The sequence below is a fragment of the Helianthus annuus genome, chromosome 9 (assembly GCF_002127325.2).
Source record: "Helianthus annuus cultivar XRQ/B chromosome 9, HanXRQr2.0-SUNRISE, whole genome shotgun sequence".
In the NCBI taxonomy this organism is placed as follows: Eukaryota; Viridiplantae; Streptophyta; class Magnoliopsida; order Asterales; family Asteraceae; genus Helianthus; species Helianthus annuus.
The window spans coordinates 157,028,754-157,055,026 of record NC_035441.2 but is presented as its reverse complement, the minus strand read 5'-3'; the positions used below and the strand labels follow the sequence as shown (position 1 = coordinate 157,055,026).

Sequence of the window (26,273 nt, the reverse complement as noted above, 5' to 3'; positions counted from 1 at the left end):
ATGCAGGTTATTTTGGTCAATTTATCATTGCCTAAAAGACTGAATTGTGATTTTTGTACATTTCCGGCGTAATTACCTCCTAAATTTTGCCGTAATATTTGCAATAACAGTGAAGTTGCACTTGCTGCTGATTGAACAAGGAGGGCTTAGAGCACTCTTGGGCATGGTTAGATCTGGATATAACGATGTCATCGCTCAGGTTTCCAAGGGAATTGCAAATTTCGCAAAATGCGAATCTTGAGCAATATCTCAAGGTTTTTTTATAGTTTTATATTTCTTTTTCTTTTTGTCACTTTTTTTGTATAGTAAAAGCAAACTTGGATGACTTTAAATTGTTTAGGACACAAGAAAGGTCGTTCTCTTCGAATGGATGGCGTCCCTTCGTGGTTTCTTGCAAAGTCGATTACTGCCTCAATATCAACCAGACGTCACAGCTTGCTCTTTGTCATTAAGCACACAATGGTACACATATTTCCTTTTATATATTTTGTTCTTTTATTACATGATCTTTCCTTTGATGTTTCAGTAGAATACTATATGATGTACACTTGTGTTGGTCTTCGAGACCCCACTAATAACAACGAGCTTGTGTTATCACTCGGTAGCAGTTTACTTAGTACATGGTTGATTCAAGGTACTACATCATTATTTAATACTACTGCATTATATATAAGCCAGCAAACCTAAATATATGAGAGGTAAACATCCTTTAATTTTCATTTAAGCCGCCTTATGTTAGTGCTTCTCATTTGCAGCTCAAAAATCTCAATCTGAACAGGTTGAGATTTTTTAGCCGGAAATGAGAAGCACTAACATAAGGCCGCTTAAATGCAAATTAAAAGATGTTTACTTTCCGTATATTCAGGTTTGCTGCCTTATAAATAATACATGGATTTTAAATAATGATGTAGTACCTTGATTAAACTCACACCATATAAAGTGGAAGGAATCGTCCTGCAGCAACCAATTCTTTCGTGGAATTGAACAAATCATTATCACAAATACGAGGAGCTATGCAGATATCTCATAAGTTACTCGGTTTACCATTCCATTTCTATACTTCTAAATCTAGCTTAGATATGTTCGCTTCTAACTACCTGTTTTGCGTTTTGAAGTGAAAGTTCATTTCTTTTTGTATGTTGTAGTTTGTATAACGCGGTATTTGGATGTTGTTGTTGCCGTTGCCTCTGCTGTCGCTGCCGCCGCCGCTGCTACTACATGTTTGCTTTTTTACTTTCGCTAGTTAAACTTTAATGAACATAGATGTATGAATATTAAAAATGTTTTCTGATAGGAATACATATGCCATTGTCTGTATATAGTTACAAGTAATCGTTGTCTTCTTTGCGTGCTATTGAGAGTGATTATTCTTTGGTATGCATCTTTTTTTCAATGGGTCAAGAAAGTTTGATGGGTTGTAGGGTATTTTAGAGAGTTGAGTTGTAGTTAACATTTTATGTTTTGTTTTCAAGGACTGAATGTCTCAATCTTATTTAATTTGAATTAACCCACACATGGTTGTGATGGGAATAACTGGATTGACGTTTGGGTTCCTCTTTTTAGAGAGTTGGACTAATATAGGATTCAACTGAAGCCATGAAAGATGAAGATTTGTAAAGATGGTTTAGAGGTAAAGGCATTGTAAAAGAAACTTCAATTATTATCAACCAATATAATATTTTTATTATATCGTCCAAGTTGTAACGAGTGAAGTGCTTATATGGTTTGGAACAGTGTTGGTTTGAAATATATTGGTTTGGAACTAAATGATGTATTAGATAATATATTTTTAAACATGTTTTGTGGGTTCATTATGCTTCTCTCGTGTCTAAACTTAATCAGTCAACTTATTTAATGTATTATTACGTATAATGTGAATGTGAATTCATTAAATAATTTCACATCATATTTTACATTTTAAACACAAAAACTTTTATCATTATCATTATACTTACAACACTAACAACAACACGCCCGTCGGGCGGGTGTCCACCTAGATAGATTTATGAGGTTTCTTATAATAGTTTGGCCTATGCGGATCACCAGATTTTGCATCTTTCTAATTATGTGTGGTATAACGATATGTGTGTTTGGCTTATGTGGATCACCAGGTTTTGCATCTTTCTATAATATGTTTTTTAGTATTTGATTGCGATCGTTATTAAACCTACCCGTGTGTTGACACGGGTCTTACTACTAGTTACATACATATAAGCTATATCATAAATTAATAATAACTTTATATATACACTTACGTGTATATACATCACAACATATAAAATATAAATACTATTATCAAATACATATACAAAAATATTGCACGTTATGTCCTTTAGGCCAAACCCAGATAGAATTTTCAGTTAAGTTATGTCATGTGCACTGCACATGAGGGTAGAACGGTCATTTCACATCCCCACTTGTGTTTCCCCCTTTTAATACCCTGATAAAACCCAATTCATCACTTTTGTAAATTAGGGCTCAACATCACCCACCAAATTAGGGTTCGTCGGCCAGAATCATGGTGAACTGCCATTGTGGAAGGGAGGCGATAATACAGACTTCATGGACAAAGAAGAATCCGGGTCGTCGTTTTTATTCTTGTCCTGTCCAGGTAATGTTAACCTCATGGCTGGATGGTTCGATCAGGAAAGGTGATGTCGTTTTTTACTCTAGTGTTTTGATTTGGTAAAACGTAGGGTTCAAATTGTCCATTTATTGGATGGTTCGATCAGGAAAGGTGCCAAAGGTGCATAGATATCATACATGGATTGCTTATGGCTAAGAACAACTTGGAATCGGATAACATGAAGCTGCAACAAGAAAACATGAAACTGGAACAATCAAACTGGTTGCTTTTGACCAAAGTGAAAGATGCTGAAGCAAAGTCAAGAAAATTGAAAAAGTATTTGGTTTGCAGTTGGATCTTTTATTTGTGATGTGCAGTATGTGTAAAATGACAAGATCTAATTTTGAATGACAAGATCTAAGTTTGTGATGTATGTTTTGGCTTTTTAGGGTGTTATTTGTGATGTGCAGTATTTGTGATGTGCATTGTAATTGACCAAACGATGACATTCAAAATGACCAAAACAAAATGATCGAAACAAAATGACCAAAACAAACTGTAATGACAAAGTGGAATGTCCAGTTTGCAGTTTGCATTGTAATTGACCAAACGATGACATTCAAAATAACCAAAACAAACTGACCAAAACAAAATGACAAAAACAAACTGTAAGTGACCGAAACAAAATGACCAAAACAAACTGTAAATGGCCAGAATAACCATAACCTATAATGACCAAACGAAGTGCAATTGACATTCAAAATGACCAAACTTTATAGTAATGCAAATGACATTCAAAATGTCCAAAACAAAATGACCAAAACACCATAACTTTTTACCATACTATAACCAAACCTGAGTTATGTTCCAAAAACAACCACCAGTTCATAAACACCTAAAGTAGCTACCACAAGTTCCAAAAGACATAAACAAGTTCAAAAGCACATAAACACAAGTTCAAACTTAAACAAATCACAGCTTCTTTGAGACACCAACTTTTCCACCTTTATCTGCCTTCCCACTCTTCCCTGATTTGCCAACTTTCACAGGTTCACCTTGACCCTTGCATGTCCTAGAATTATGCCCTGTCTTCTTACACTTTGAACATGCCCCTTTAGTGTGTTTTTTTGGATAGTCTTCCTGATTAGGTCATCTCTTCAAGCTCCACTGCAGATCTTTTCCTCAACTTCTTTGGTCTACCAACCTAGGTGTGGTGTTTTAGGGGTGTAATTGTTGTAGGAGCATGAACCTTGGTCCATAAAGTCCTCCCATTGATAGGGTTTACCTTAAAAGAGTAAACCTGCTTCCACCTCTCCGTTGTATAAACGGGATGCACCCAACTCTCCAAAGCACCCACCCTTCCACCACTAGCAGCCTTCTCCCATATTGCAGCCACAGCATGTCTGCACGACATTCCTATAAACCATACTAAACCTTTAAAAAAAGGATATCCGGTTAACTAAAAACAACTTCAAATAATCAATATTACCTGTTATTTCCCAGCCCCTACAACTACATGTCCTTGCAGTCAAATTCACCACACAAGCATGATTTGGCTTTCCACTGACCTGATAATAATCCCCTCCATTCCACTGAGCATGGTAATGGGTTGCATCTCTTTTGATCCCCTCAAAAACTTCTGTTGCCTTGGGTGTAAGCAAGCCATCGCTTTTCTCTATCAAGTTCAAAACAGTTACTATCCTCCTCATCAAATACTCCCTTATGTATTCAAGTGCAGATATGATAGGCTTGTCCCTGCCTTCTACTATCTTTCCATTATAAACCTCACACATGTTATTAAGTACGATATCAGAAACAGCCCTCCCTGTGACTAGGGGTGTGAATTTCTGACACGACCCGAAAACACGACACGGACCGAACACGAATTTTTTGGGTTTGGGTTTACCCTAAATAGGTTCGGGTCAGTTTCAGGTCAAACCGGTGAACCCGTTTAGCTAAACAGGCCAGGTTCGGGTCAAACCCGTCGGGTTCGCGGGTTCACTTGTTTAATTTATAAAAAATAATATAATAGGGTAACTTATGTGAATGTGTGTATAGTAAAGGGTTTTAGGTTGAAGTAAAGGTTGCTTTTAAAATATGACGGCAGATTTCAATTTCATTGGGCCTTTAGGGTGGTTAACTATGAACACAATCATGAGATTAGGTGAGCAGCAGGTTTACTTCATTCGAAGCCAAAAGAAGAAACGAATCGTCAAATACTCAGGGCGCCAATGGGCTCTAATCAGTTTAAATTCATGGATTGGGAGAAGTATCTATATATACTGCAGTTAGGGTTCTTGATGGTTTCATCTCAGCTCTTCCAATCGGCCATTCGCCTAACATCAACAGAGCTCATAAGGTTTGTTTTTGTTCGCCAATTTGCTTTCTTTGCAATATACAGGTTTAATAGTTTAAGGACTGATGTTTTCATAATTTTGGTTGCAGCTTGCAGGTTCCAATTTTCTAATTGAAAATGAAGAAAAAGCCAAAAAGTCAAGGTATCTCACTATCTCTAAACGTTTGAACTTTGTGTAGTATTACTTATAGTAGCAAATTAGCAATGATCCATTTTTTGATATTCAAATATAATAATATATGATCTAATCTTTTCTAAACTGTCATAGTCTATTCCAATATCGACTGTTGCTTCGGAAGCTTGTTTTAGTGTTAGTGGAAGAATTATTGATCAATATCGTAGCTCATTGACACCACAAATTGTTGAATTGTTGATATGTAGTCGAGATTGGCTTTTTGGAGATTCGGGTAATGTTGTATTCCGATTTTTTTTTTATATCTCATGTTAGCATGCTGCACACCGGGTGTTCAATGTTGAACTTAAATGTATTTTTTTTACTTGTTCTAGGATTGCAAACAAAAGAAAAAGAAGCAATGGATACTATTATTGGAGATGTCATTTCTCAATACAGTGGGGGTCATGAAGATGAAATGGAATATGAAGAATGAAAATGAGCAGATATTTATCAGTTGATGTTTTGTTGAAATTTCTTTTTTATAGACAATTTGTTATCTTTTGGTACTGGTTTAAATGGAATTACTGGTGAATGTGTTTTGTGGTGATTTATTATATTGATGTTATATTATATTTTTACCTTTTTAGTATAGTTTTAAAACTTTAGAGCAGATTACTTAATAATAGTTTAATGTTCGGGTCAAACGGGTTAGGTTCAGGTTAACCCACAAATAATCGAGTCGTGTTCGGGTTGGTGTGTTAACACATTTTTCGGGTTCGGGTCGTGTTCGGGTTTGAGTAAATTTTTCGGGTTCAGGTCGGGTTGAACCCGCCAACCTGAGAACCCGACCCGTTAAGCACCCCTACCTGTGACCAATGTTGGAAAAAATCAATACATAAGTTATATTGAGCAATATAAAGGAGGAACAACTCAAACATATCTGAAAAGTGAGACCTCGACCAATGTAAAGCATAATCCCTCAACAGTGTATATTGTTCTGCAAAGTCCCCTTCTACATGCTTCTTGGCTATGCATTTAGCTCTATATGCCTTCATCCTTGAAATTCCAACAGAAAACTTCCTTTGAAACTGTTCTTGTACAGCCTTAATAGGGATTTCTGGGTTCTCTTCAATCTGCTCTAGCATCTCCTGTGACAAGAACTTTGAAGTACACGCATAATGCTTCCGGGTTGTAATGCATGTGTGGTTAGTAATTAGGGTTTTAACCAACCAAGATTCTGAATTTTTTTCCTTTGAAATCAACAGTACCCAAGGGCATTGGTATTGATGGGGGTTTGTCCTTTTCCCCCTACCACCCACATTTATTTCAACTTTTTGCTGATTGGTCCCTTTGTCTTGATTTTTTTCAACAGAAACCCCCTTCACCTTTTTTCCCCTTTGTCTTCACTATTTTCCATCTCACCAGTTGTTTCTTTACCTTTTGCTTGGTTGATATGCATCCGATTGTCATCTACCTCAAAGTCTGGTTTAGAGCCTTGACATACTGCCCTAACCCTGCTGTGATCATCTTTGATAATCTTTATAACCCTTCTAGTTTCAATAGCATGTTTTTTTATCAGCCTTTTTACTTCTTGTTTACTGCCAAACACCTGCCCAAGGTAAAAGTTTACCATTCTCATTGTTCTTCTTATTTGTGCATCAAATGTTTCCTCGTGCATGTGTCATTATCATCAGATTCAGATCCACTGTTAAACTTATCACTATCTAATACATCCCTATCCATGTCTTTATCTATATTCATATGTTGTTCATTAATGTTGTCCTCAACTTCCATATCAACATTCATCCTATAGTCACTCATGTCCACTTCATGATCAGTCATATTGTTCACTTCATCCATTATGTAATCACTATCACTATCACTCCTATCCTCACTAGCATTATCACTCTTATCCTCACTACCATTATCATGCATATCTTCCATACCATCATCATTCCTATCCTCACTAACAGCCCTATCCTCATTTACATTCACTTCAGTCTCAACCCATGCTTTCTTTGCACCATCATATTGCCCAACATCCATTTCATCTAGCATATTAACTTGCACCTCCCTACTGGATTCCCCATGTTCCCCTTGGCCACTGTTATGTCCAACACTTGCATTTTCCTTCATAGGAACTATGGTATATGGTCCAATTTCATCTATCTCTTCAATGGTGATGTTAGGTTTACTAGGTGAGCTAAACAGTTCCTTCATATTTTTCAAGTTGTGTGTGGTATATACATTGATCACCTTGTGCACTTCAACATACCTAGCCAAGTTCAGACGATCTTGATCACTGCTTAGGTGTTCAAGACCATCGTCTAGGGTTTTTTCAGGATTTAAAAACTGGTAATACATTGGGGTTAAGCTATTATATCCTAAATTATCCAACATAAGATCAACTTCATGTATAGAAAACTTATCAATATCAATCAGGTCCACATAACTGATCTTGCCTCCTACATATGTGCGTCCAGGAGGTGATGTTAGCCACCATGATGAAAGCAAAGGCTAAAGAAATTAGGAAAACCATCTGCAAATTTTCAATATTCATGTTATTAATCAACTCATGATCAACAAAACCACAACATATTATCCCAAAATCAAAACTAGGGTTATGAAAACAGTTCAACGACATCATCATTGTCAAGGTTATCTCTGATATACCAACCTTCTTCATCCTGCGACATTGGAAATCTTGATCGTCGTTTTATGGTGGCTAAAACCCTAAGAGTGAAAGGTGAGGGATGATGAATGTGCAAAGTGATGAATTGGGGGTGTTCTCAGGGTATTAAAAGGGGGGAAACACAAGTGGGGAGGTGAAATGACCGTTCTACCCTTATGTGCAGTGCACATGACATAACTTAACTGAAAATTCTAACTGGGTTTGGCCTAAAGGACATAACGTGCAATATTTTTAAACATTAAGTCTAAAAGTCATCAATTTTGAAGGTAAAGGACAGCGCCTGAAATTTGGGACAAACATAAAGGACAAAACTTGTAATTTACTCTATTTTTATCTAGCAATATTATATTCATATTAAAGATTAAAAACACTCATTATTATGTTGAATTTTTTTCCAAAAAAAATGTCGTATTAAAAAGTTATGGACGTTTTAAACTGATGGAAGGAATTGGTGTATGCCTTGAATGTGGAGAGAGAAAGTTAATAAATGTTGGATTCTTCCACTATTTTATTTTCTTTAAAACTAATCTCAACCCTTGGAATTTAAGATCAATGAACTAAATTCTTTTTACTATTTTTATTTATTTTGCCTTTTGTATGTGATTGTAATGTAATGTAATGTAATATAATAGGGTGGTTTTTATAGATAAGTTGATTATATTAGGGTATAAGGAGTGGTTAAACACTTTAAAGTGGCAAACCAAAAAACCGACCAATCAGAGCGTGCCATGTCAATTAGGCAAAAGTGTTTAAACTTTGCTGAAAATTGTTGGCAGTGGTTTAAACACTTGCTGAGTGGTAAACTATTTTTTTTTTTTTTTAAAAAAGGAAAAAATTGTGATTGGTTGAGATAGGAATGGACCCCACCCACAATATCCCCTCTCTCTCTCTCTCTCACTACCTTCTCTCATGTTACCGATCGACAAACCTTTACCGATTTTGTTTGTTTGCCGCGTACCGACATAGTCGGTGGCGGTGTTTGCCGATCGGCAAACATCTTTGCCGACCTTCACCGCGTCCCACACCGTATACCCTTATGTATAAAATAATGATAAGAAAATATTAGAAAAAAGATATGAAAAAGAAAAAAGATGGGAAGGAATCTAGAAGTGATGAATGATAGGTGACATATAGATACATAAATACATCTTTCTCTATCTACATATATTTGCCTGCCCAAAACCCCATAACCAATTTCCAAAATTCTTTTTCTAGATTAGATTTGCCAAATGGGAAAATCAGCGAATCATCGAATCACAACAATTTACTTCCCATTTAATATCACTCAACACCACCTTCCCTTCTTCATCATTTTCATTTTCATTCTCATCTCTAGAGAGAGAAACTCACACAGATTTTGAGAGAGAGAGAGGGATCTCTCTCCTTTTCTCGTACCTGTTCATCTTAAAAACTAGATTATGTTCTTCCTTTTATCGTTAACACAGTTGTTTGATTAATTGATTATTATGTTTGAATTTTGGATAATTTGACGAAATCGAGTTCATTGAGCTGAAGATTTTCACGATTTGGTAGACGACCGGAAGGTATAATACATTAATTTTATAGAATTTGTTGTGATTTAATTGAGTATAGAATTTGTTGTTGATTTGATTTAGGTTTTTTTATTTGTAGTGGTTTCGATTTGTTCAATGCTTGTTGTGATGACTCTTTGTGTCTGCTTGTTGATTTTAATATTATAGTTTTTAGTTTGTGTATGATGTTCGATCGGTCCAAAGAGTGGTTCACTTTGGGAATAATTACCGTACACAAAGGGTAAGGAACTGTACATGGTTATTATGTCTGATTTTTTCACTGTGAGTTGACTTTTATTTTGGTCAAAGTACCAAAATTACAGGCATAATTTGTAAACATGAGAGGTGTTGGATGATATATGGAGATTTGAATGCAGAAAGCTTCATCATACATAGCTTCACTTGTTCATAGTGAATCGTTTTTCGTACTTTCATTCGCGTATTTTGCTGAAATGATGGTTTGTTTCAATCAAATAACGTTGTGCTTCGGATATTCTGGTCAATGTTGTTAGTTTAACATAACTTGTTTTCCACTTTTGCAAAAAACAATGGTTTTTTTTGCGCAACAAAACATATTAGGACGGTGTGCATAATCGAATTTGGGGCAGAACGCTGTCGCATATCTCTAAACACAGATGTATAGCCTGCTTGCAAGATTAAAACTAACCGATAGTTTGTAACAAGGTTCATCATTTAGTGTTTTTGTAAAACTAACCGTTAGTTTGCACCGAAAACTCAAGCATGTTGTAAAAAATTAGCACGTAGCAATGCAAATGAGCAAATAGCGAACTAATTTTTCGCCTTTTACTAAAGAATACCGTGTGCTCTTTGTATAACATGGCCTACGCCAGTTTTTGTAGACTTCCTTTTTTCTTGAATGACTTGGTAGCCAAAATAAAATAGAACACTCATAAAGTAAACTTTTTGTTGATATGAACTTGTTTGTTTCTTAATCTGGTTGCAGAAATGGGAGCCAAAGTACAATCTAAAGCTTATTTTCCAGGTTCTATGACGGATCTAAACAACGGTTTTCACAATAGTGTTTGGGATCTATATCATGATGACAGAAGTCACAAGATTCCTCCCCCTGGAAACAGCCAGCATTACGACTACTTTCTATCAACACAAGCCATGGATGGATACAACGGATACGCCAAAGAGCAGATTAGGCAAACTATTTTAAAGCAAGAAACAATCTTCAAGCATCAGGTTTGTATCTTTTTTGGCGTATTTTGTTAAATCTTGTTATCCGAGTTACTAACTCTAGCATTTAATATATTTATGGTGTTTCCTTTCATTCCAGCTCCAAGAACTTCATCGGTTGTATAAAAGACAGAAAGATTTGATGAATCCCGTATCCACAGAATCATTAAACATGGGTCATTTTCTAAATCAAGTACCGTCTAGTTTTCCTCAAATGAACACGAGTTTTAGTCGAGTGTCTACTTCAGGAACCGACAATACGTTTTCTCCTATGGATTCTATTAAGGGGAAAAGTGCATTACAAGAGTTCAATCCTCCCATTTCGAAAAGTTGTGTTTCTGAACGAAGAGTAATTGACCTGGAAGCGCCTGCTGACGTGGACACGAGTAACAAAGGGAAAGCTTTTAACTTGGCTGACTTGAATGAACCGATCCAGGTTGAGGAACGGGAAACGGCTTTTTCAGCGTTCTTTAGTAACAGAAGCAAAACCGATCGTGTTGTAGAGGAAACACAAAAGCGGGAATCATCTGCAAAAAGAACGTTATTTGGTATAGAAATCGGTGAAAGAAACCACACGTCATCTTTTGTTTTACCATGGAGAAACAGAAACACTACTTTTCATCACAACAATTGGCTTAACTCCTTCGGTTCAACAAGTCAAACCCCGGGGTTCTTTGATGGCACTTCAAGGTTGACTACTAAAAAGTCAACGGGTCAAAACGCGTTTGTTGACTTAGGTTTTCTTAATGGTTCCAGTACCAAAGATTCTGTACCGAACAATCTTGAAGAAAGTCGTGCGCGAGATAAACACACGTTTCTCGACATGTGGAAAAACCGTGAAACACCTGAACAAAGACTGCCACCTTGGCTTACATCAAAACTGTGTGTGCAGACCGAACAGATCCAAACAAAAGTTCATCATATTAACTTGGATTCGTTGCAGAATCATTCTCAGCAGTTTTTCAAGAAAACCGAAAATGCAGATAGTAACGATACGCGTAACGTTAACAAAGAAAAAAATGATGATACCAAGAGCGTTCCGAAAATCCTTGGCGTACCGATTATCGACAAAAAAGCTGAAAATCGTTGTGAATCGAAGGATATTAAGCATCATATCGATTTAAACTTATCTCTTGATGAAGAAGATGGTTCTCCAGCAGCACCGTCTTTCCCTGAGTCGGTTGTCAAGATTGCTACAATGGAGATAGACTTAGAAGCTCCAGCAGTTCTTGAACCCGACCCGGATGATGGATCCGTGGATGATACCTATACGGATCTTGTTAAGGGTGCAGCCGAGGCTATTGTATCCATTTCATTCTCCGAGCCACCATCTACCGACACGTTGCTTTGGTTTGCTGAGGTTATTACATCTAACGGTTTAAAGAAAAACAAAGATTCTATTCCTGAAGGCATGGATTACTTTGAGTACATGACACTAAAACTTGAAGACACTAAAGAAAAATACATTAACTATGAACCGGTGATCGTGGAGGAACATAAAGAAGACGAAAATGGCTGCTTGTCGAAAAGGACAGCTAGAAAAGGACAAGGAAAGCGGGGACGTCACAGGAAAGATTTTCAGAAAGATATACTGCCGAGCATTGTTTCGTTATCAAGGCGGGAAGTGACAGAAGATCTTCAAATATTCGAAGAGGCGCTTTCTGCTACTGGTGTGTCTTGGCAATCTAGTTCGTCTAAAAGGAAAGCTGCGGCTAGGAACAGTAGGGGCAGGCGGCGGTTGGTAGCAGTGGAACCCTCATGCAACACACCGCCGCCAGCTGCTGGGGGTGGGGAGCGTAGTGTATGTATGGAAATGTCGTTGGAGAAGAGTCTTGAAGGGTGGGGGAGGAGGACGCGCCGGCTACCTCGGCAAAGATGTCAGAACGGTGGTAATCATAACCAGGCTCTTGCTCTGAATGTCAAGTAGAGATGTTTTGTTGTTGGTTTCTTGTAGTCATTGTTGTGCATAATTAAATAGACCTTTTATATGATGTCTCCAATATAAACATATGAAGCTTGTCACAAACAAAAGAACATAACAGGAATGGTCATGAAACTTGTTGCCTTTTAAGGAGTCCTTGTCATTGTGATACAGATCTAGAATGGTGCTTGGTAGAGGTGGTAAAAAGTAAAAGCCATCAAACATGTGAAGATGGGTTTGGGTGAAAACAGTACAAGTTTAACAATAGGTTAAAATGGTTGGGTGGTCATTTCTTATACACACTTGAAACGTGTCATGAAAAATATGTTTAGAGTTGACCAGTCTAATCCATTTAATAAACATGTCATGTTTGGGTGACCTATCAAACCCGTTTATTAAATGGGTCGTGTTCAGATTTAACTAAAGTAGAACATGATGACTCCTTTTAAAATACAAATAATTTAATTTATAAGTTTAAACTAGTCGACCCTTTTAATCCGTTTGCAACTTTTTTACCACCTCTAACAAGCATCATTCTAGATCTGTATCACAATGACAAGGACTCCTTAATATATGTAAAATCATCCACTATTTGGTCCACATGTTTTTTTTTTAATTGTAAGTTTTTGCCTATGCATTATATATTATTTTTGGTAAAAGTTTGGTATATATTAATTTACTAGATTATGGAACTAACTATTACAAAGACCCCTATGCTATTCAACAATTGCATCTGAAGTCCCTATACTATTATGACCATAACAATCGACAACGAACAAAGAAAAATAGAAAACTAAAGAAATCGAGTAGAAGAACCCGTTTATTTCTTGCTCTCCAAGCTTCCCGCTCGATCCCGTAGATTCCGTAACCTTGATTTCTTGCAAAAGAAGCTTAATAATTCGTCCCTTATGATTGCTGCGTCCCCTGTTTCTGATGTCTCTATTATTTTCGGCTGATGTGATGTAGAATGTAATGATGTGATCGTCCAATTATGTGTATAATATTATTCCCCCCCTCACTTTAATATCTATCTATACTAGATTATCTACCCGTGTGTGATACACGGGTTAAAACAATTGAATTTTGATAAGAAATAAAAAACTACAAAGAATGAGAATTATATAAAACTTAAAAGTGTAAATAATTGAAATTAAGCATTAGTGAAAAAAAGGAAATATGTATTAAAATTCATGAATATAAAAACACTTCATAAATTTCTAAATATTTTCCCATATATAGTATAATAAATTAACATCGGCTTTGCTTCTTACTCTTAATATAATTCATCCCATTTTGGTTTTCGGACATACATCTTGACCTTCATAAAACCAATTATCTATCCACGTTTAAAGTATAACTAATAATCACGGGATCATACATTGCATCGAGAGAAATGGGACACTTAAACTATTCGGGTGATGCTCCCAACATATCGTGAAACGGCCAACACAAAATTCAATCTTTTGGGGATTGTAATTTTCTATTTGTACATTGTTATCCTTTTCTATGCGTCTTCTTAAGCAAATCTAAACTATGTAATAAAATCAGCTTCTTTTATTGTTTGTTGTTGCCTTTAGTACCGTCACTATGCTCCCCAATGATTTGAGGGTTCTGCAAACAACAGTTACACACAAAAGTGAGACTCGTCTTTTAGAGAAATTTTTTGTTCATATGTGTTGTTTAGTATTAGAGCAGACTGCAAGAGATGGTGTTTCGATGTGTTTGAATAACTAACATAAAAATGAGCAAAAAATCATTCTTTTATTTTTGTAGATTACTTTTCAATAAAATTTAAACAATTAACATAGTTAGACAGATGAAGCATAATAATAAAAAAAAAATATTTATGGCATTAGTGCAACCAAAAACATTGGATTTATTTATCTCGTTTGACCCTAATCAACTCATTCAATATTCATAAGCAAATGAGTTAAAGTTGCCAATAATAATACGTGGGTAACTGCCCATAATATACAAACACATAATTTGAAGATGGTCTAAAGGTTTTACAAATTTTGTAAAGAAAATATCACTCCAACTATTTAAAAAAACAATATTATAATATTTCATTTTGGAATGCCCATTAATCAAAATTAGAATTGCCTATTTGCCCATTGTCACATGACTACCTGATGGCAACAAATTATACAACAATTCATGTGCCATATTTTTTATATAATAATGTAAAAAAAGGTAATAATCAAAATTAAAATAATAACAAAAATATTCCATTTGTATATTAGCATCTCCTTATTAAAATGAAAACATATTGTAATGATAAAATGTACTTACAATAATGTCTTTCAAAAAAAATGTCTTTTAATCTCAGATGCACCATCCTGAAATTTCCCAGCAAGAATATCCTTAACTAAATTCACATTCCACTTCAAACACCACTAAGTCTTCATTTTGGTATTATGTTGTCAATGCCATAAGAGTCATATACAACAACATAATCTTTTATTCAAACACAAAACATATCAGAAAAATTGTATGTAAATTATATAAAAAGAAAGCCCATAATGAGATCAAGAAAAACTATTCTCCGGTATTAAAAAAGCAAAAATTTTTAATAAATATAAAAAAAAAACAACAATAAGATGAGGCTAAGAAACCTTTGTTACTGTAATGAACCCCTTTGCTTCAACATATGAGATCTTGCTAATGGCTGTAACCAATCCTGCACACTCAAAATAAACACAACCATAATGAAACTCATATCATAGTTTGACTTTAGGTCCATATTAGAAAGCATGGGCTTAGGCCCAAACTGATAAATAGTTTTAAGATATGTTTTCTCTCACAAGTCATATTTAGATTGTTAATATTTTGACATATTTAGATTGTTAATATCTTGAAGAGTTGAAGTTGTTGTAATGGTCAAGCAAGTTCTGATCTTAAATGTATCTGTTCACTTGATCTTGACCTGTTGTCTTCTGGAATAAAACACCTTGCAAGTGCTAGCAATTAGAAGATGATCCAGATTCCAGACATTAAAGATGCCTGATTCATCAAATTTATAATAAGAAATTATATTGTGATGTATGTGCTAATAAATATAACAACCAGTAAGAATATATTAATTTTTTTTCAGTAAAATCAATTCTTTCGTTCCAATCACCAGGGCAATCAAAATACTTTAAACTTATCATCTGTCTTTGCCAGCTGTATATGAATAGCATCCAAAATAATACGTATTCAAAGAACAACAAAAGTGAGAAGCAGATGCATCCGTCGATGATATGCAAAACAAAAGTGAAACTTCGTAAACAAAGATCTGAAAGAACATAATAACATATAATAGATTAATGAAAGGAATAACAATTATTGGAATACGATTTTGGTACCTGATTAGTTGAATCCTTTGAATTTGTAGATTGGCGTACAAAAAAGCTCAACAAATCATTTAGGGATTTTTACATATTTCCCCCTCCTAAGCTTCCTTATTACGTATTTCCCCAAATCAAAAAAACAATTACATATTTCCCCTTTTTTCTGAGAAATTACCCAATTACCCTTCCTCTTTTTTTTTTTGAGAATTTACATATTTTCCCATTATGTTTCATACGATAGTCCAGGTATGTTGTTGCTTTTTGTTGTCTATGCTGAAGAGGTGATTCGTTGTGTATAGCGAATCTCGATCTTTTTGAGTTTGCAGTCTGTATTTGAATATTGATATCAATCTCCAATATCTTGTTTGCTGTGTATTTGAATATTGATATAATTTGTTATTGATATCAATCACGATCAAATCCTTAGGGTGAATTTCTCGATTGAAGCACTTTATGGACAATTAACTAATATGAAATTTTGACAGTACCTTTTTGCTTTTTGTATAAACAACTGTACACAATTTATGCATATTATATATTGTACTTTTGAGTTTTGACTTCAATCATCAATGTATATTATATAAATTGGTTATAGACTGAATATTGATTGTATAGTTGTATATGATATGATGCACTTTTGCTAATTGTTCTTTTTCTTTTTGTTTAGTTCTTAAATTTTACGAAACTTTGTATTTTTGAACTGGAATCGATTATAAACAAGTAAGGATTGCATTTTAATGAAAGTTTGTGTTTTTTTACGAGTATTATGATTTTGTTTGACAAGAGTAACAAGTAGAAGAATGAGGTGATACTATATGAATTGGGTAAATATTAATTAATTGATGATATTAGAATGTGGAAATATGTAAATATTCATTTAATAGTTCATTAAGGGTAAAATAGTCATAAATCTAAGTTATTTTAATGAAAAGGGGAAATATGTAATATATATATGGGTTAGAGAGGGGAAATATGTAATTATTTTTTTGGTTTGGGGAAATACGTAATAAGGCAGCTTAGGAGGGGGAAATATGTAAAAATCCCAATCATTTAAAGCTCAATTGATCGACATTAGGGTTTTGGAAAGAAAAAGGTAAAGTAGAAAGCGAATGGGTTTTGTATTATGGGCTTAATCTTTGTTGGATAAAAACGGGTCAAGAAAACCCGATTAAAGAAATAAATTTGATCCGTCAAAATGGGCGGACCCACCAAGTAAATGGCTTGAGAATCTGCCACGTGTCTCAAATAGAGTTTCTTTTATTATATTAGTAAGATTTTATTTTACATAACCGGCTTTTTATGTTTCTCTATTTATCTATAACATAATAACAAGGATACTGTAACGAATTAAAACAATGTTGATCGATTTTTTTACGTGTAACGAACCAAAATGGTACCAATCGAATCAATGTTGCATCGGGCAGAAAAATTGATGCCCGTTTTTATAACTCTAGTTTGTATTTATTTACTAGGTTGTAATAGTTAATTGCATTTTTATGGCTTTGGTTTTAGATCTCTAGAAGTAAGATTTGATTTGTGATCACAACAAGGATACTGTAACGAATCGAAACAATGTTGTAACGAATCGAAACAATGCTCGTAGATTTTTCTACGTATAATCAATCTAAATGGTACCGATCGAATCAATGTTGCGGAACAATCGATGCTCGTCGCGAATCGCGGACTTATTTATAACTCTAGTTTTAGTTTGTATTTATTTACTAGGTTGTAATAGCCAATGTTTTAAAATCTGGTTTTTTAATCATACCGGACTAGGCACAAAAATGGTTTAACCGGTTGAACCGGGTTGTGCCGGGCGGTTCAACCGAGTTGACTAGTTAATTGTATAATTTCATAAATTACACCATTAACTCAAAAAAATAATCCAAAATTGGATTAAAATGGAAATCTGGAACGAATGATGGGGTGATGGAAGTCTGAAATAAGTCACGAATGATGGAGTGACGAAGCAAGTTTTGAATTTTGATCGATGGAGATAAATATTAAAAGTTGTTAGGTTAAAGCTAAGAGTAAACATGGAAATAGGATGATAAAAAGTAAAATCCTAACCCAAAAACAGACTTGAGACGGTACCGGTATAACGGTTCAAACCGGTATACCGGATTTTACCGGCGGTACAAAGTCTATGCCGTTTCTCCTACTTACCGGGATGTTTCGGACCGGATTTACATCAGAAAAAGATAATACCGGTATAACCGGCCGGTATTTACCGGTTTTTAAAACATTGGTAATAGCTAATTGCATTTTTATGGCTTTGGTTTTAAGTCTTTTGAAATAAAATATCACCCGTGAACACAACGATTTTTATGCGCAATCACTCCTTCCTGCAACATTGAAATATTTGATTATTCTTTAGATAAACTATAAAAATCTTGTTATACTAATAAATGAAAATCTTTTTATACACGTGTCACTCTTTGGTGCCTCCTCCCTTTTAATAATAGTATTACATATTAGTTTTATACACAAAATATAATATAATATTAATTAATATAGTTAGAGATAAACGTCTAAATTCAAATTTAATTAATAATTATCTATAACAAATATAAATGTATCAAATAATATAATAAGTATAATATTATTTAATATAGTTAGAGATCAAACGCATAATTTGAAATTTAATCAGTAGTAAATTACTTTTTTTTAAGTCCCTATGTTTTAGTGGTTTTAACTACTTGAATCTAAAATCAAAAAGTTTAACACCTTGAGTCTTTAACCGCTCATTCACACCCTCTATAAACATTCAAAAAACCTTTTGTAAGGTTGAGTTCTCCAAGTTCTCAAAACTCGTAGAAATTTTCATTTTACCCTAACCATATATATTTGTTAAGATAAAATATATTATTTGGATATAAACAATAGTTATTAATAAAGTATCAAATCATATGTACAAGTAACGAAAATATAACTGTTCTTTTATTTTACTAATTTATCTAAATAAGTCATTTCAATAATAAGGATTATATACAAGTTTATAATTTACATTTTTCGTCATTAAACCCGTGTAGTACACGGGGTTGTAAGCTAGTATAATTATATATTAAACACAATTAAATTAGTTTTGAATAGAGGCTAATTTAATACAAAATCAATTTTGAGAATTTTAAAATAAAAAACATGAGATGGATATCGTACAAGATATACTTCTTGTACGAAGTATACGCAAGGATTTCATCCATTGAGGATGGATATTGTACAGTACAAGATATACTTCTTTTACGAAGTATTCCCAAGGAGTTCAATCGTTCATAACAAAAGAAAGGAGCAATCGCACAGAGAGAAAAACACCACAGCTATCTATATCAATTCGAATTTACACCTACTTGATCAGGTGACAAACTTGCATTTTTAAACCTTAAGAAACCGAAGAAGATACATGACCATCTTTTTTTCCGATCTTTTATGCTACTTCTGATTATCTTTCTCTAATGTGAAGTGTGAACAAGTAAATTATCAAAATTTAAAACTTCTTTGATATTTTAAATCAAACGTATTGCTTCATTTATGATAATTTATAGTTTGATCAGAATATGTGAAGTGATTCACGGGTTTTGCAGATGTTGACAAATAAAATGCAACGTCTATTCAGTGCAATGATTTTGAAATCGTAGACACATGTTTATTTATTCATAATAATAAAAAAAATCTAACAAAAAAACAAAAAAAAGAAGTGTAGATGATGGAGCAAAAACAGGTCCTACCGGGAGTCGAACCCAGGTCGCTGGATTCAAAGTCCAGAGTGCTAACCACTACACCATAGAACCTTTTTTGTTTGATTTTGGTGACCTCTCTTTATATATACACATAGAATACACTACAGGAATATATTATTATCGTATACAACACGTCAACACAGAAATATTGTTAATTCAAGTTGATTATTATATGACTGAACTAGACCGGATTTTGGTTCATTAGACTGACCGCTTTGAGGACACTTGTCATTATATTAGGCCATGTTTTATAGATAAGTATTATTTTAGTTTAATCTTTTCTAATTAATTATAGATAATTCTTCTACTAAATATTATTTAGTTTAATTTTTTATGGATAATTATTATTTAATTTAATCTCCTTCTCATTTATATTAGGCCATGAATTATAGATAAGTATTATTTTAGTTTAATCTTTTCAAATTAATTATAGATAATTCTTCTACTAAATATTATTTAGTTTAATTTTTTATGGATAATTATTATTTAATTTAATCTCTTTCTCATTTATAATATTATTTATTTAACTAATAGAGTAAATTACGATTTTGGTCCCTGTGGTTATTGCACTTTTACTCTTTTAGCCCAAAAAGAATTTTTAACATCTGAGCCCGCAACGTCTTTTTTTTCTAATCTTTTTGGTACCTAACGTCTTTTTTCTAACCCTTTTAGCCCCTAACATTTAATGGATTACTCTTTTAGTCCAAAAAGAATTTTTAACATCTGAGCCCCCAACGTCTTTTTTTTCTAATCTTTTTGGTCCCTAACGTCTTTTTTCTAACCCTTTTATCCCCTAACATTTAATGGATAATTAGTGTTAGGGCTAAAAGGGTTAGAAAAAAAGATGTTGGAGGCCCAGATGTTAAGAAATTACGGATAAAGTTCCATAAATTATCTTATTATTTAAAAAGAATTTTTAACATCTGAGCCCGCAACGTCTTTTTTTTTCTAATCTTTTTGGTACCTAACGTCTTTTTTCTAACCCTTTTAGCCCCTAACATTTAATGGATTACTCTTTTAGTCCAAAAAGAATTTTTAACATCTGAGCCCCCAACGTCTTTTTTTTCTAATCTTTTTGGTCCCTAACGTCTTTTTTCTAACCCTTTTATCCCCTAACATTTAATGGATAATTAGTGTTAGGGGCTAAAAGGGTTAGAAAAAAAGATGTTGGAGGCCCAGATGTTAAGAAATTACGGATAAAGTTCCATAAATTATCTTATTATTTATTTATATTAATTACTAGGTTAGAAATTATATCTTAATAATTAAAACAAATATCGAGCATTTTCATAACGAGGATGGGAGGATGGAGGGAACGATTTTCTTCTTTATATTAATTACTAGATTAGAAATTATATCTTAATAATTGAAACAAATATCGAGCATTTTCATAACGAGGGGGGAGGGAACAATTTTCTTGCTTAACAAATAATTTATTTATTTAATATATTTAAAATATAAGAAGAATAATAACTACATTTATCATACTAATAAATTTATCCAAAAACAACCATCTTTTTAAGATGCAACTCAAGTCTATATGTTTAAATTTTACAGTTATATAACTTAATAATTACCGATAATTTATACTTATCTAATTAATTTAAATATTATTTTGTAGCTATAGGTTTATTTAATTGGCTAATTGCTATATGCCTAATCTAAACATTTCAATAATATTTTTAGAACTAATAAATTAAGACCACTGTTATTTAAATAAAACTTGAGTTCACGTCGTGAGAAAGACGATGATACGGTTTGTCTTCTAATCGATGGTTCAAATGTTTTTATATTTATAAACTTGACAAACATCACAAGTTTTGATCATACATAAAACAAAATTTTGTTCGGATATCAGAAAAGTGTCTTAAAATATCGTTTTATAATTGTTAAATCTTCGTTATTAACTATTTGATATTTTATTTTCTCAACCCGTGTAATACACGGGGTTATAACCTAGTATAAACATATAAGAACTTTAGATATTAATTGTCAAAATATATATACAAGTTTCAAGGTTAATAAATCAATTATTTAAAACATAACAAAAATTTAACAACCAACCATATATAAATTAAAAGGTTTTAAAAGGAGAAAGATAACATATTTATGTTTATTGGAAGGTAATACTTTATACTCAACAATCTTGTGGTATGTTTTATCTTTGAACTAACACCCGTTATAACAATCAAAAGTCAAAATCAAGAAAAATAAAGTTGTGATATACTAAAAGATATAGAGTGTATCATAATATATGAAAACTGGTATTCAATTTAGGGTTTCTTTCATTGAAAAACAAAGACCTCGTACAAGAGGTTAAATACAGGAAAAAGGAAACATGAAAAAGGAAACAGAAATATCACAATGATATGACAACTAATTAAAAATAAAATCATAATAATTTCCTTTACTCCCCCTCAAGATGGAGCATGTAAGTTTCGAATGTCCATCTTGACAAGTAACGTTTGGAGTTGCTGAGATCCCAAACCTTTTGTGAGTAAATCTGCAATCTGATCTTTGCTGTTTATTTGCATTGTCATGATTTCTTTGGATTCAACTCTCTCTCGAACAAAGTAACAGTCCATCTCAACATGTTTGGTTCGTTCATGAAAAACTGGGTTGTTAGCAATGTGACGAGCTGCTTGATTATCGCAGAAGAGAGTTGTTGGAGCTGTCAGGATGATCTGTAGATCCTTAAGTAACCATCGGACCCATAAGATTTCACTAACGGTGGATGCCATGGCTCTATATTCAGCCTCTGCAGAGGAACGAGAGACTAGAGATTGTTTCTTGGACTTCCAAGAAATCTGCAGAGGAACGAGAGACTAGAGATTGTTTCTTGGACTTCCAAGAAATAGGAGCACCACCCAAAAGGAGAAGATATCCGGTTCTCGATCGTCTAGAATAGGGGCATCCAAGCCAGTCTGCGTCACAGTAAGCAGTTAAGACGGGTTCGCCATCTCGTGGGAGTAAAATACCATGTCCTACTGTTCCTTTTAAGTAACGAAGTACCCGATTTGCAACATCCATATGATTTTTCCTTGGGTCAGCCACAAACTGACTTAACACGTTAACAACATAGGCAATGTCTGGTCTTGTAACCTGTAGATATAACATTCTGCCAATTAAGCGCCGATACGAGGTGGCATCTACTCGATTCTCCTTTTCACCTTTATCGAGTTTTAGATTTGATTCAATAGGAAAGGAGCTTGGTCGACAACCCATCATCCCACTATCTTCTAATATGTCCAGAGTGAATTTTCGCTGACTTAGAACCAACCCTTCAGATGTTTTAGCGACTTTGATTTCGAGGAAATATTTTAATCTTCCCTAGTCCTTGATGCTGAATTGTTTATCAAGGTACTTCTTTGTTTGTTGAATTTTCACAGGATCGTTTCCTACCAGGATGACGTCATCAACATAAATGAGGACTGCAACAAAATAGTTCTCTTCTTTGTATGTGAATAAAGAATGATCGGCCTTAGATTGCTTGAACCTTTGACTAAGAAGCGAAGATGTAAACTTTTCATACCAGTTGCGGGAGGCCTGTTTCAACCCGTAAAGAGACTTTTTGAGCCGACAAACACGATTTTCGTTTTCCTTAGAAAAGCCTTGAGGAATCTTCATGTATACTTCTTCGTGGAGATCTCCGTGTAGGAAGGCATTATTTACATCCAGCTGGTGAACAATCCAATCTTTCTTTGCCGCTACTGCTAAAAGAGTTCTAACAGTAACCAGTTTTGTCACCGGTGCGAAAGTATCATGAAAATTCACTCCTTCCTGTTGGGTAAAACCTTTTGCTACTAGCCGAGCCTTGTATCTCTCAACTTCTCCATTTGGTTTATACTTAATTTTGTAGACCCATTTGGAGTCTATGGCTCGTTTCCCTTTTGGCAAAGTTTCCAAAGTCCATGTTCCATTATGTTCAAGAGCCCGTATTTCCTTTTGCGTGGCCTCTTTCCATCTTTCGTCTTGCACAGCTTGTTTGAAAGTTTTTGGCTCATCGTGGGAATTGATGGCCGCCAAAAAGGCTTTATGAGAGCTAGAAAAATTTTTGTAAGAGACATAATTGGATAAAGGGTGTACCGTCGAGGATTCTTGACCGGAAGTAGACAAGGTGTGATCTATTGATGGTGGGAGATCAACAACAAAATCACCAAGTCATTTTGGTTGAGTTCTGACTATTTGCTGTCTGATTGGTTGTGGTTCTATATGGATTGTTTCATCTTCTATTTGGTTTTCAGTATGGTGATTTGATTCAGTATTGGCTTCAACCTGATCATCCACTATTTGGTTACTTTGTTGGACCTGGTCTTCATCAGAAACAGTCGGCTCGTTATCATTTATTCCATTTGTACTTTCCACCCGATTTGTATTATCCGGGTCCAGTGGTTCAGGCCCACTCATATGTGTAGTCTGGCCCAAGATTTCTTGATTGGCTTCATCAGTTTCCTTGTAATACCAAGGAGGGAAATCAAAAAGCTTCTTATTTTTCTCTTTGTCAATACGGTATGAGTTCCCGAAAGGGAAGACGTTTTCTACAAATTTCACATCTCTTGACACCACCACTTTGTTGCGGGTAATATCATATATTTTGTATCCTTTCGTTCCTGGTGGATAACCCAAAAACACTCCGGGTTTCCCCCTCCATTCGAATTTGTCCCCATTCGTGTCGGTATTTCTAAAATAGGCGAGGCAACCAAAGACCCTCATATGTTCATACTCAGGTTTTTGCTCAAATAAAATTTCAAATGGTATTTTGTTGCCGATGGTTTTCGACGGGAGACGGTTGATTATATAGGCAGCTGTCATGACACACTCCCCCCAAAACCTTGTTGGCAGATTCGCCTCAAATCTTAGGGCTCGTGCAGTCACGAGTAAGTGTCTGTGCTTGCGTTCCACAACACCATTTTGTTGCGGTGTGTGTGTGTGTGCAAGTGGTCTCGAGAATTATGCCTTGTTCGGCATAAAAGTTGTGCATTCGGTTTGAAACAAATTCTCCCCCGTTGTCACAATGGATTCTTTTAATCAATTTTTCAAATTGTGTTTTGACCATTTTGTGGAAAAATGTTAGACGGTCACCCGCCTCAGATTTGTGTTTTAGTAGGAAAACCCAAACGGATCGACTATAGTCATCCACGATTGTTAAAAAATAGTTTACCCCCGAAAGCGAGGGAATTCTATATCTTCCCCAAATATCACAATGCAACAATTCAAAACATTTTTTGCTTTTGATAGAACTTATAGGAAAAGGCAATCGGGTGTGTTTAGCTTTAGCACACGAATCACAATCAACACTTTTAAAAGAAGCATTCTTGGCAAATTCTCCCCCGTTGTCACAATGGATTCTTTTAATCACATTTACCCATTTCAATCAATTCCCTTAAACGCAAGTCTTGTATGAAACAGAATTCGGGAAGGAAAATTACCGCACATTGATGATCTTTCGTTAAACGACTCACCGATAAAAGATTACACTTAAACTTTGGAACATGCAACACCCCCTTAATTTTCCTTCCACTTCGTAAATAGCAACTTCCTTTACCCATGACAGGTATAGAATCACCGTTCGGGATCATAACAGGAGGTTTACAAGTGGAAGCCATCATGTCTTCTAACCATTCAGCTTGGTACGTTATGTATTCAGTACAACCCGAATCAACTATCCAATCGTTGGATGAGTCGTCTCCCATGGACGTCGATCAGAGTGAGATAGTAGAGTTTTGGATTTGTTTGTCGAACAGGATAGTAACCTTGCTCTGATACCATATGAAAACTGGTATTCAATTTAGGGTTTCTTTCATTGAAAAACAAAGACCTCGTACAAGAGGTTAAATACAGGAAAAAGAAAACATGAAAAAGGAAACAGAAATATCACAATGATATGACAACTAATTAAAAATAAAATCATAATAATTTCCTTTATAATATACGTTTCTGTCATTAGAAATTCGAAAATCATAATAAATTGATTGTGGTTAAACTGATTATCAGTTTGCAAAGGTTGATACTTGATACAAATTTCTTTGTTTAATTATTTTTGTTTTGCAAAATTGGTATAACCGCAAATTTGAAGTTGTGGCTATTTTTAGTTTTATTTGGCTGTTTTATGTTTATATACATTGGTTATCTCGTGTGTATGACTGTTCGGCTACCTTGTTAGTTTATGAAAACATATATAGTCGGTTTAGAAAAATAATAACCAGGTTATGTTTTTCTCAATAGTTCAGTTAATTCGCTTCCGTTTTTTCTTCTTTTAGATCGGTAATTTCGGTTTTTGTCTCGCACCCTATATATGGTCATGTTTACTGCCATTTTAGTCCCTGAGTTTTTGTCCAATTTGCCATTTTAGTCCAAATAGTTTTTTTTCTCCTCTGGGTCCCTGACTTTTCATTTTTCTTGTCATTTTGATCACATTGCCTAACTTAGTCTAAAAACCAGGTTATAATCAGGGGTATTTTTGGCATTAAATTATTATGAGGTTTATAAATTATATTGTAAACTACCCCTGGTTATCACTACACAACAGTTATGTTAAAAATTACCTCTGGTTATAACAAGATTTTTAGACTGAGTTAGGCAATGTAATCAAAACAAGAAAATAGAAAAGTCAGGGACCCAGAGGAGAAAAAAACTATTTGAACTAAAATGGCAATTTGAACCAAACCTCATGAACTAAAATGACAATTTAGTCTATAATTTATTAATCATAATATTCATGAACTTATTTGAAAGCTTTTTCACATAAGTCTGCCCGTAGTGGGGCGTTTTTTTTAAAAAAAATTCAAAAAAAACGCCGGAAAACGCCCACTCCTCCAC

At 34.3% G+C, this 26,273-nt stretch overlaps 2 protein-coding genes, 3 long non-coding RNA genes and 2 other non-coding genes across 14 annotated transcripts in view; 4 read left to right on the top strand and 3 right to left on the bottom strand.

Annotated features, from left to right (window-relative positions):
* The window catches only part of LOC110879109, a 31,265-nt gene extending 29,860 nt beyond the window's left edge, over positions 1 to 1,405 (top strand). For 3 of the 8 annotated variants that reach the window (XR_004867633.1, XR_002558472.2, XR_004867637.1), the window contains 2 exons: positions 111 to 254; positions 341 to 1,405. This is a non-coding gene — a long non-coding RNA (uncharacterized LOC110879109). Of the gene's footprint in view, positions 1 to 6; positions 255 to 340 lie in introns of all 8 variants that reach the window. The other 5 variants (XR_004867636.1, XR_004867635.1, XR_004867632.1 and 2 more) reach the window with 5 other exon arrangements.
* A 3,253-nt stretch (positions 1,406 to 4,658) lies between these two features.
* On the top strand, positions 4,659 to 6,212 carry LOC118482185. Its single transcript, XR_004867631.1, has 4 exons — positions 4,659 to 4,925; positions 5,012 to 5,064; positions 5,191 to 5,329; positions 5,430 to 6,212. It is a non-coding gene; the product is annotated as an uncharacterized LOC118482185 (long non-coding RNA).
* A 2,675-nt stretch (positions 6,213 to 8,887) lies between these two features.
* LOC110879110 lies at positions 8,888 to 12,535 on the top strand. Its single transcript, XM_022127514.2, has 3 exons — positions 8,888 to 9,273; positions 10,226 to 10,470; positions 10,565 to 12,535. The coding sequence occupies exons 2-3, from the start codon at positions 10,228 to 10,230 to the stop codon at positions 12,389 to 12,391; spliced, it is 2,070 nt and encodes a 689-aa protein (XP_021983206.1). The 5' UTR covers positions 8,888 to 9,273; positions 10,226 to 10,227; the 3' UTR covers positions 12,392 to 12,535.
* Positions 10,025 to 10,144, top strand: LOC118482554. Its single transcript, XR_004868587.1, has one exon. It is a non-coding gene; the product is annotated as a U5 spliceosomal RNA (small nuclear RNA).
* Positions 12,536 to 14,828: 2,293 nt separating the features above from the next.
* On the bottom strand, positions 14,829 to 15,789 carry LOC118482184. The gene is made up of 2 exons (XR_004867630.1): positions 15,733 to 15,789; positions 14,829 to 15,388 (listed from the first exon to the last, which is right to left on the bottom strand). It is a non-coding gene; the product is annotated as an uncharacterized LOC118482184 (long non-coding RNA).
* Positions 15,790 to 19,433: 3,644 nt separating this feature from the next.
* TRNAQ-UUG lies at positions 19,434 to 19,505 on the bottom strand. Its single transcript has one exon. It is a non-coding gene; the product is annotated as a tRNA-Gln (tRNA).
* Positions 19,506 to 22,205: 2,700 nt separating this feature from the next.
* LOC110876554 (uncharacterized mitochondrial protein AtMg00810-like) lies at positions 22,206 to 22,679 on the bottom strand. Its single transcript, XM_022124723.1, has one exon. It carries the CDS (start codon positions 22,677 to 22,679, stop codon positions 22,206 to 22,208), a length of 474 nt encoding a protein of 157 aa, XP_021980415.1.
* Between the last annotated feature and the right edge of the window lie 3,594 nt (positions 22,680 to 26,273).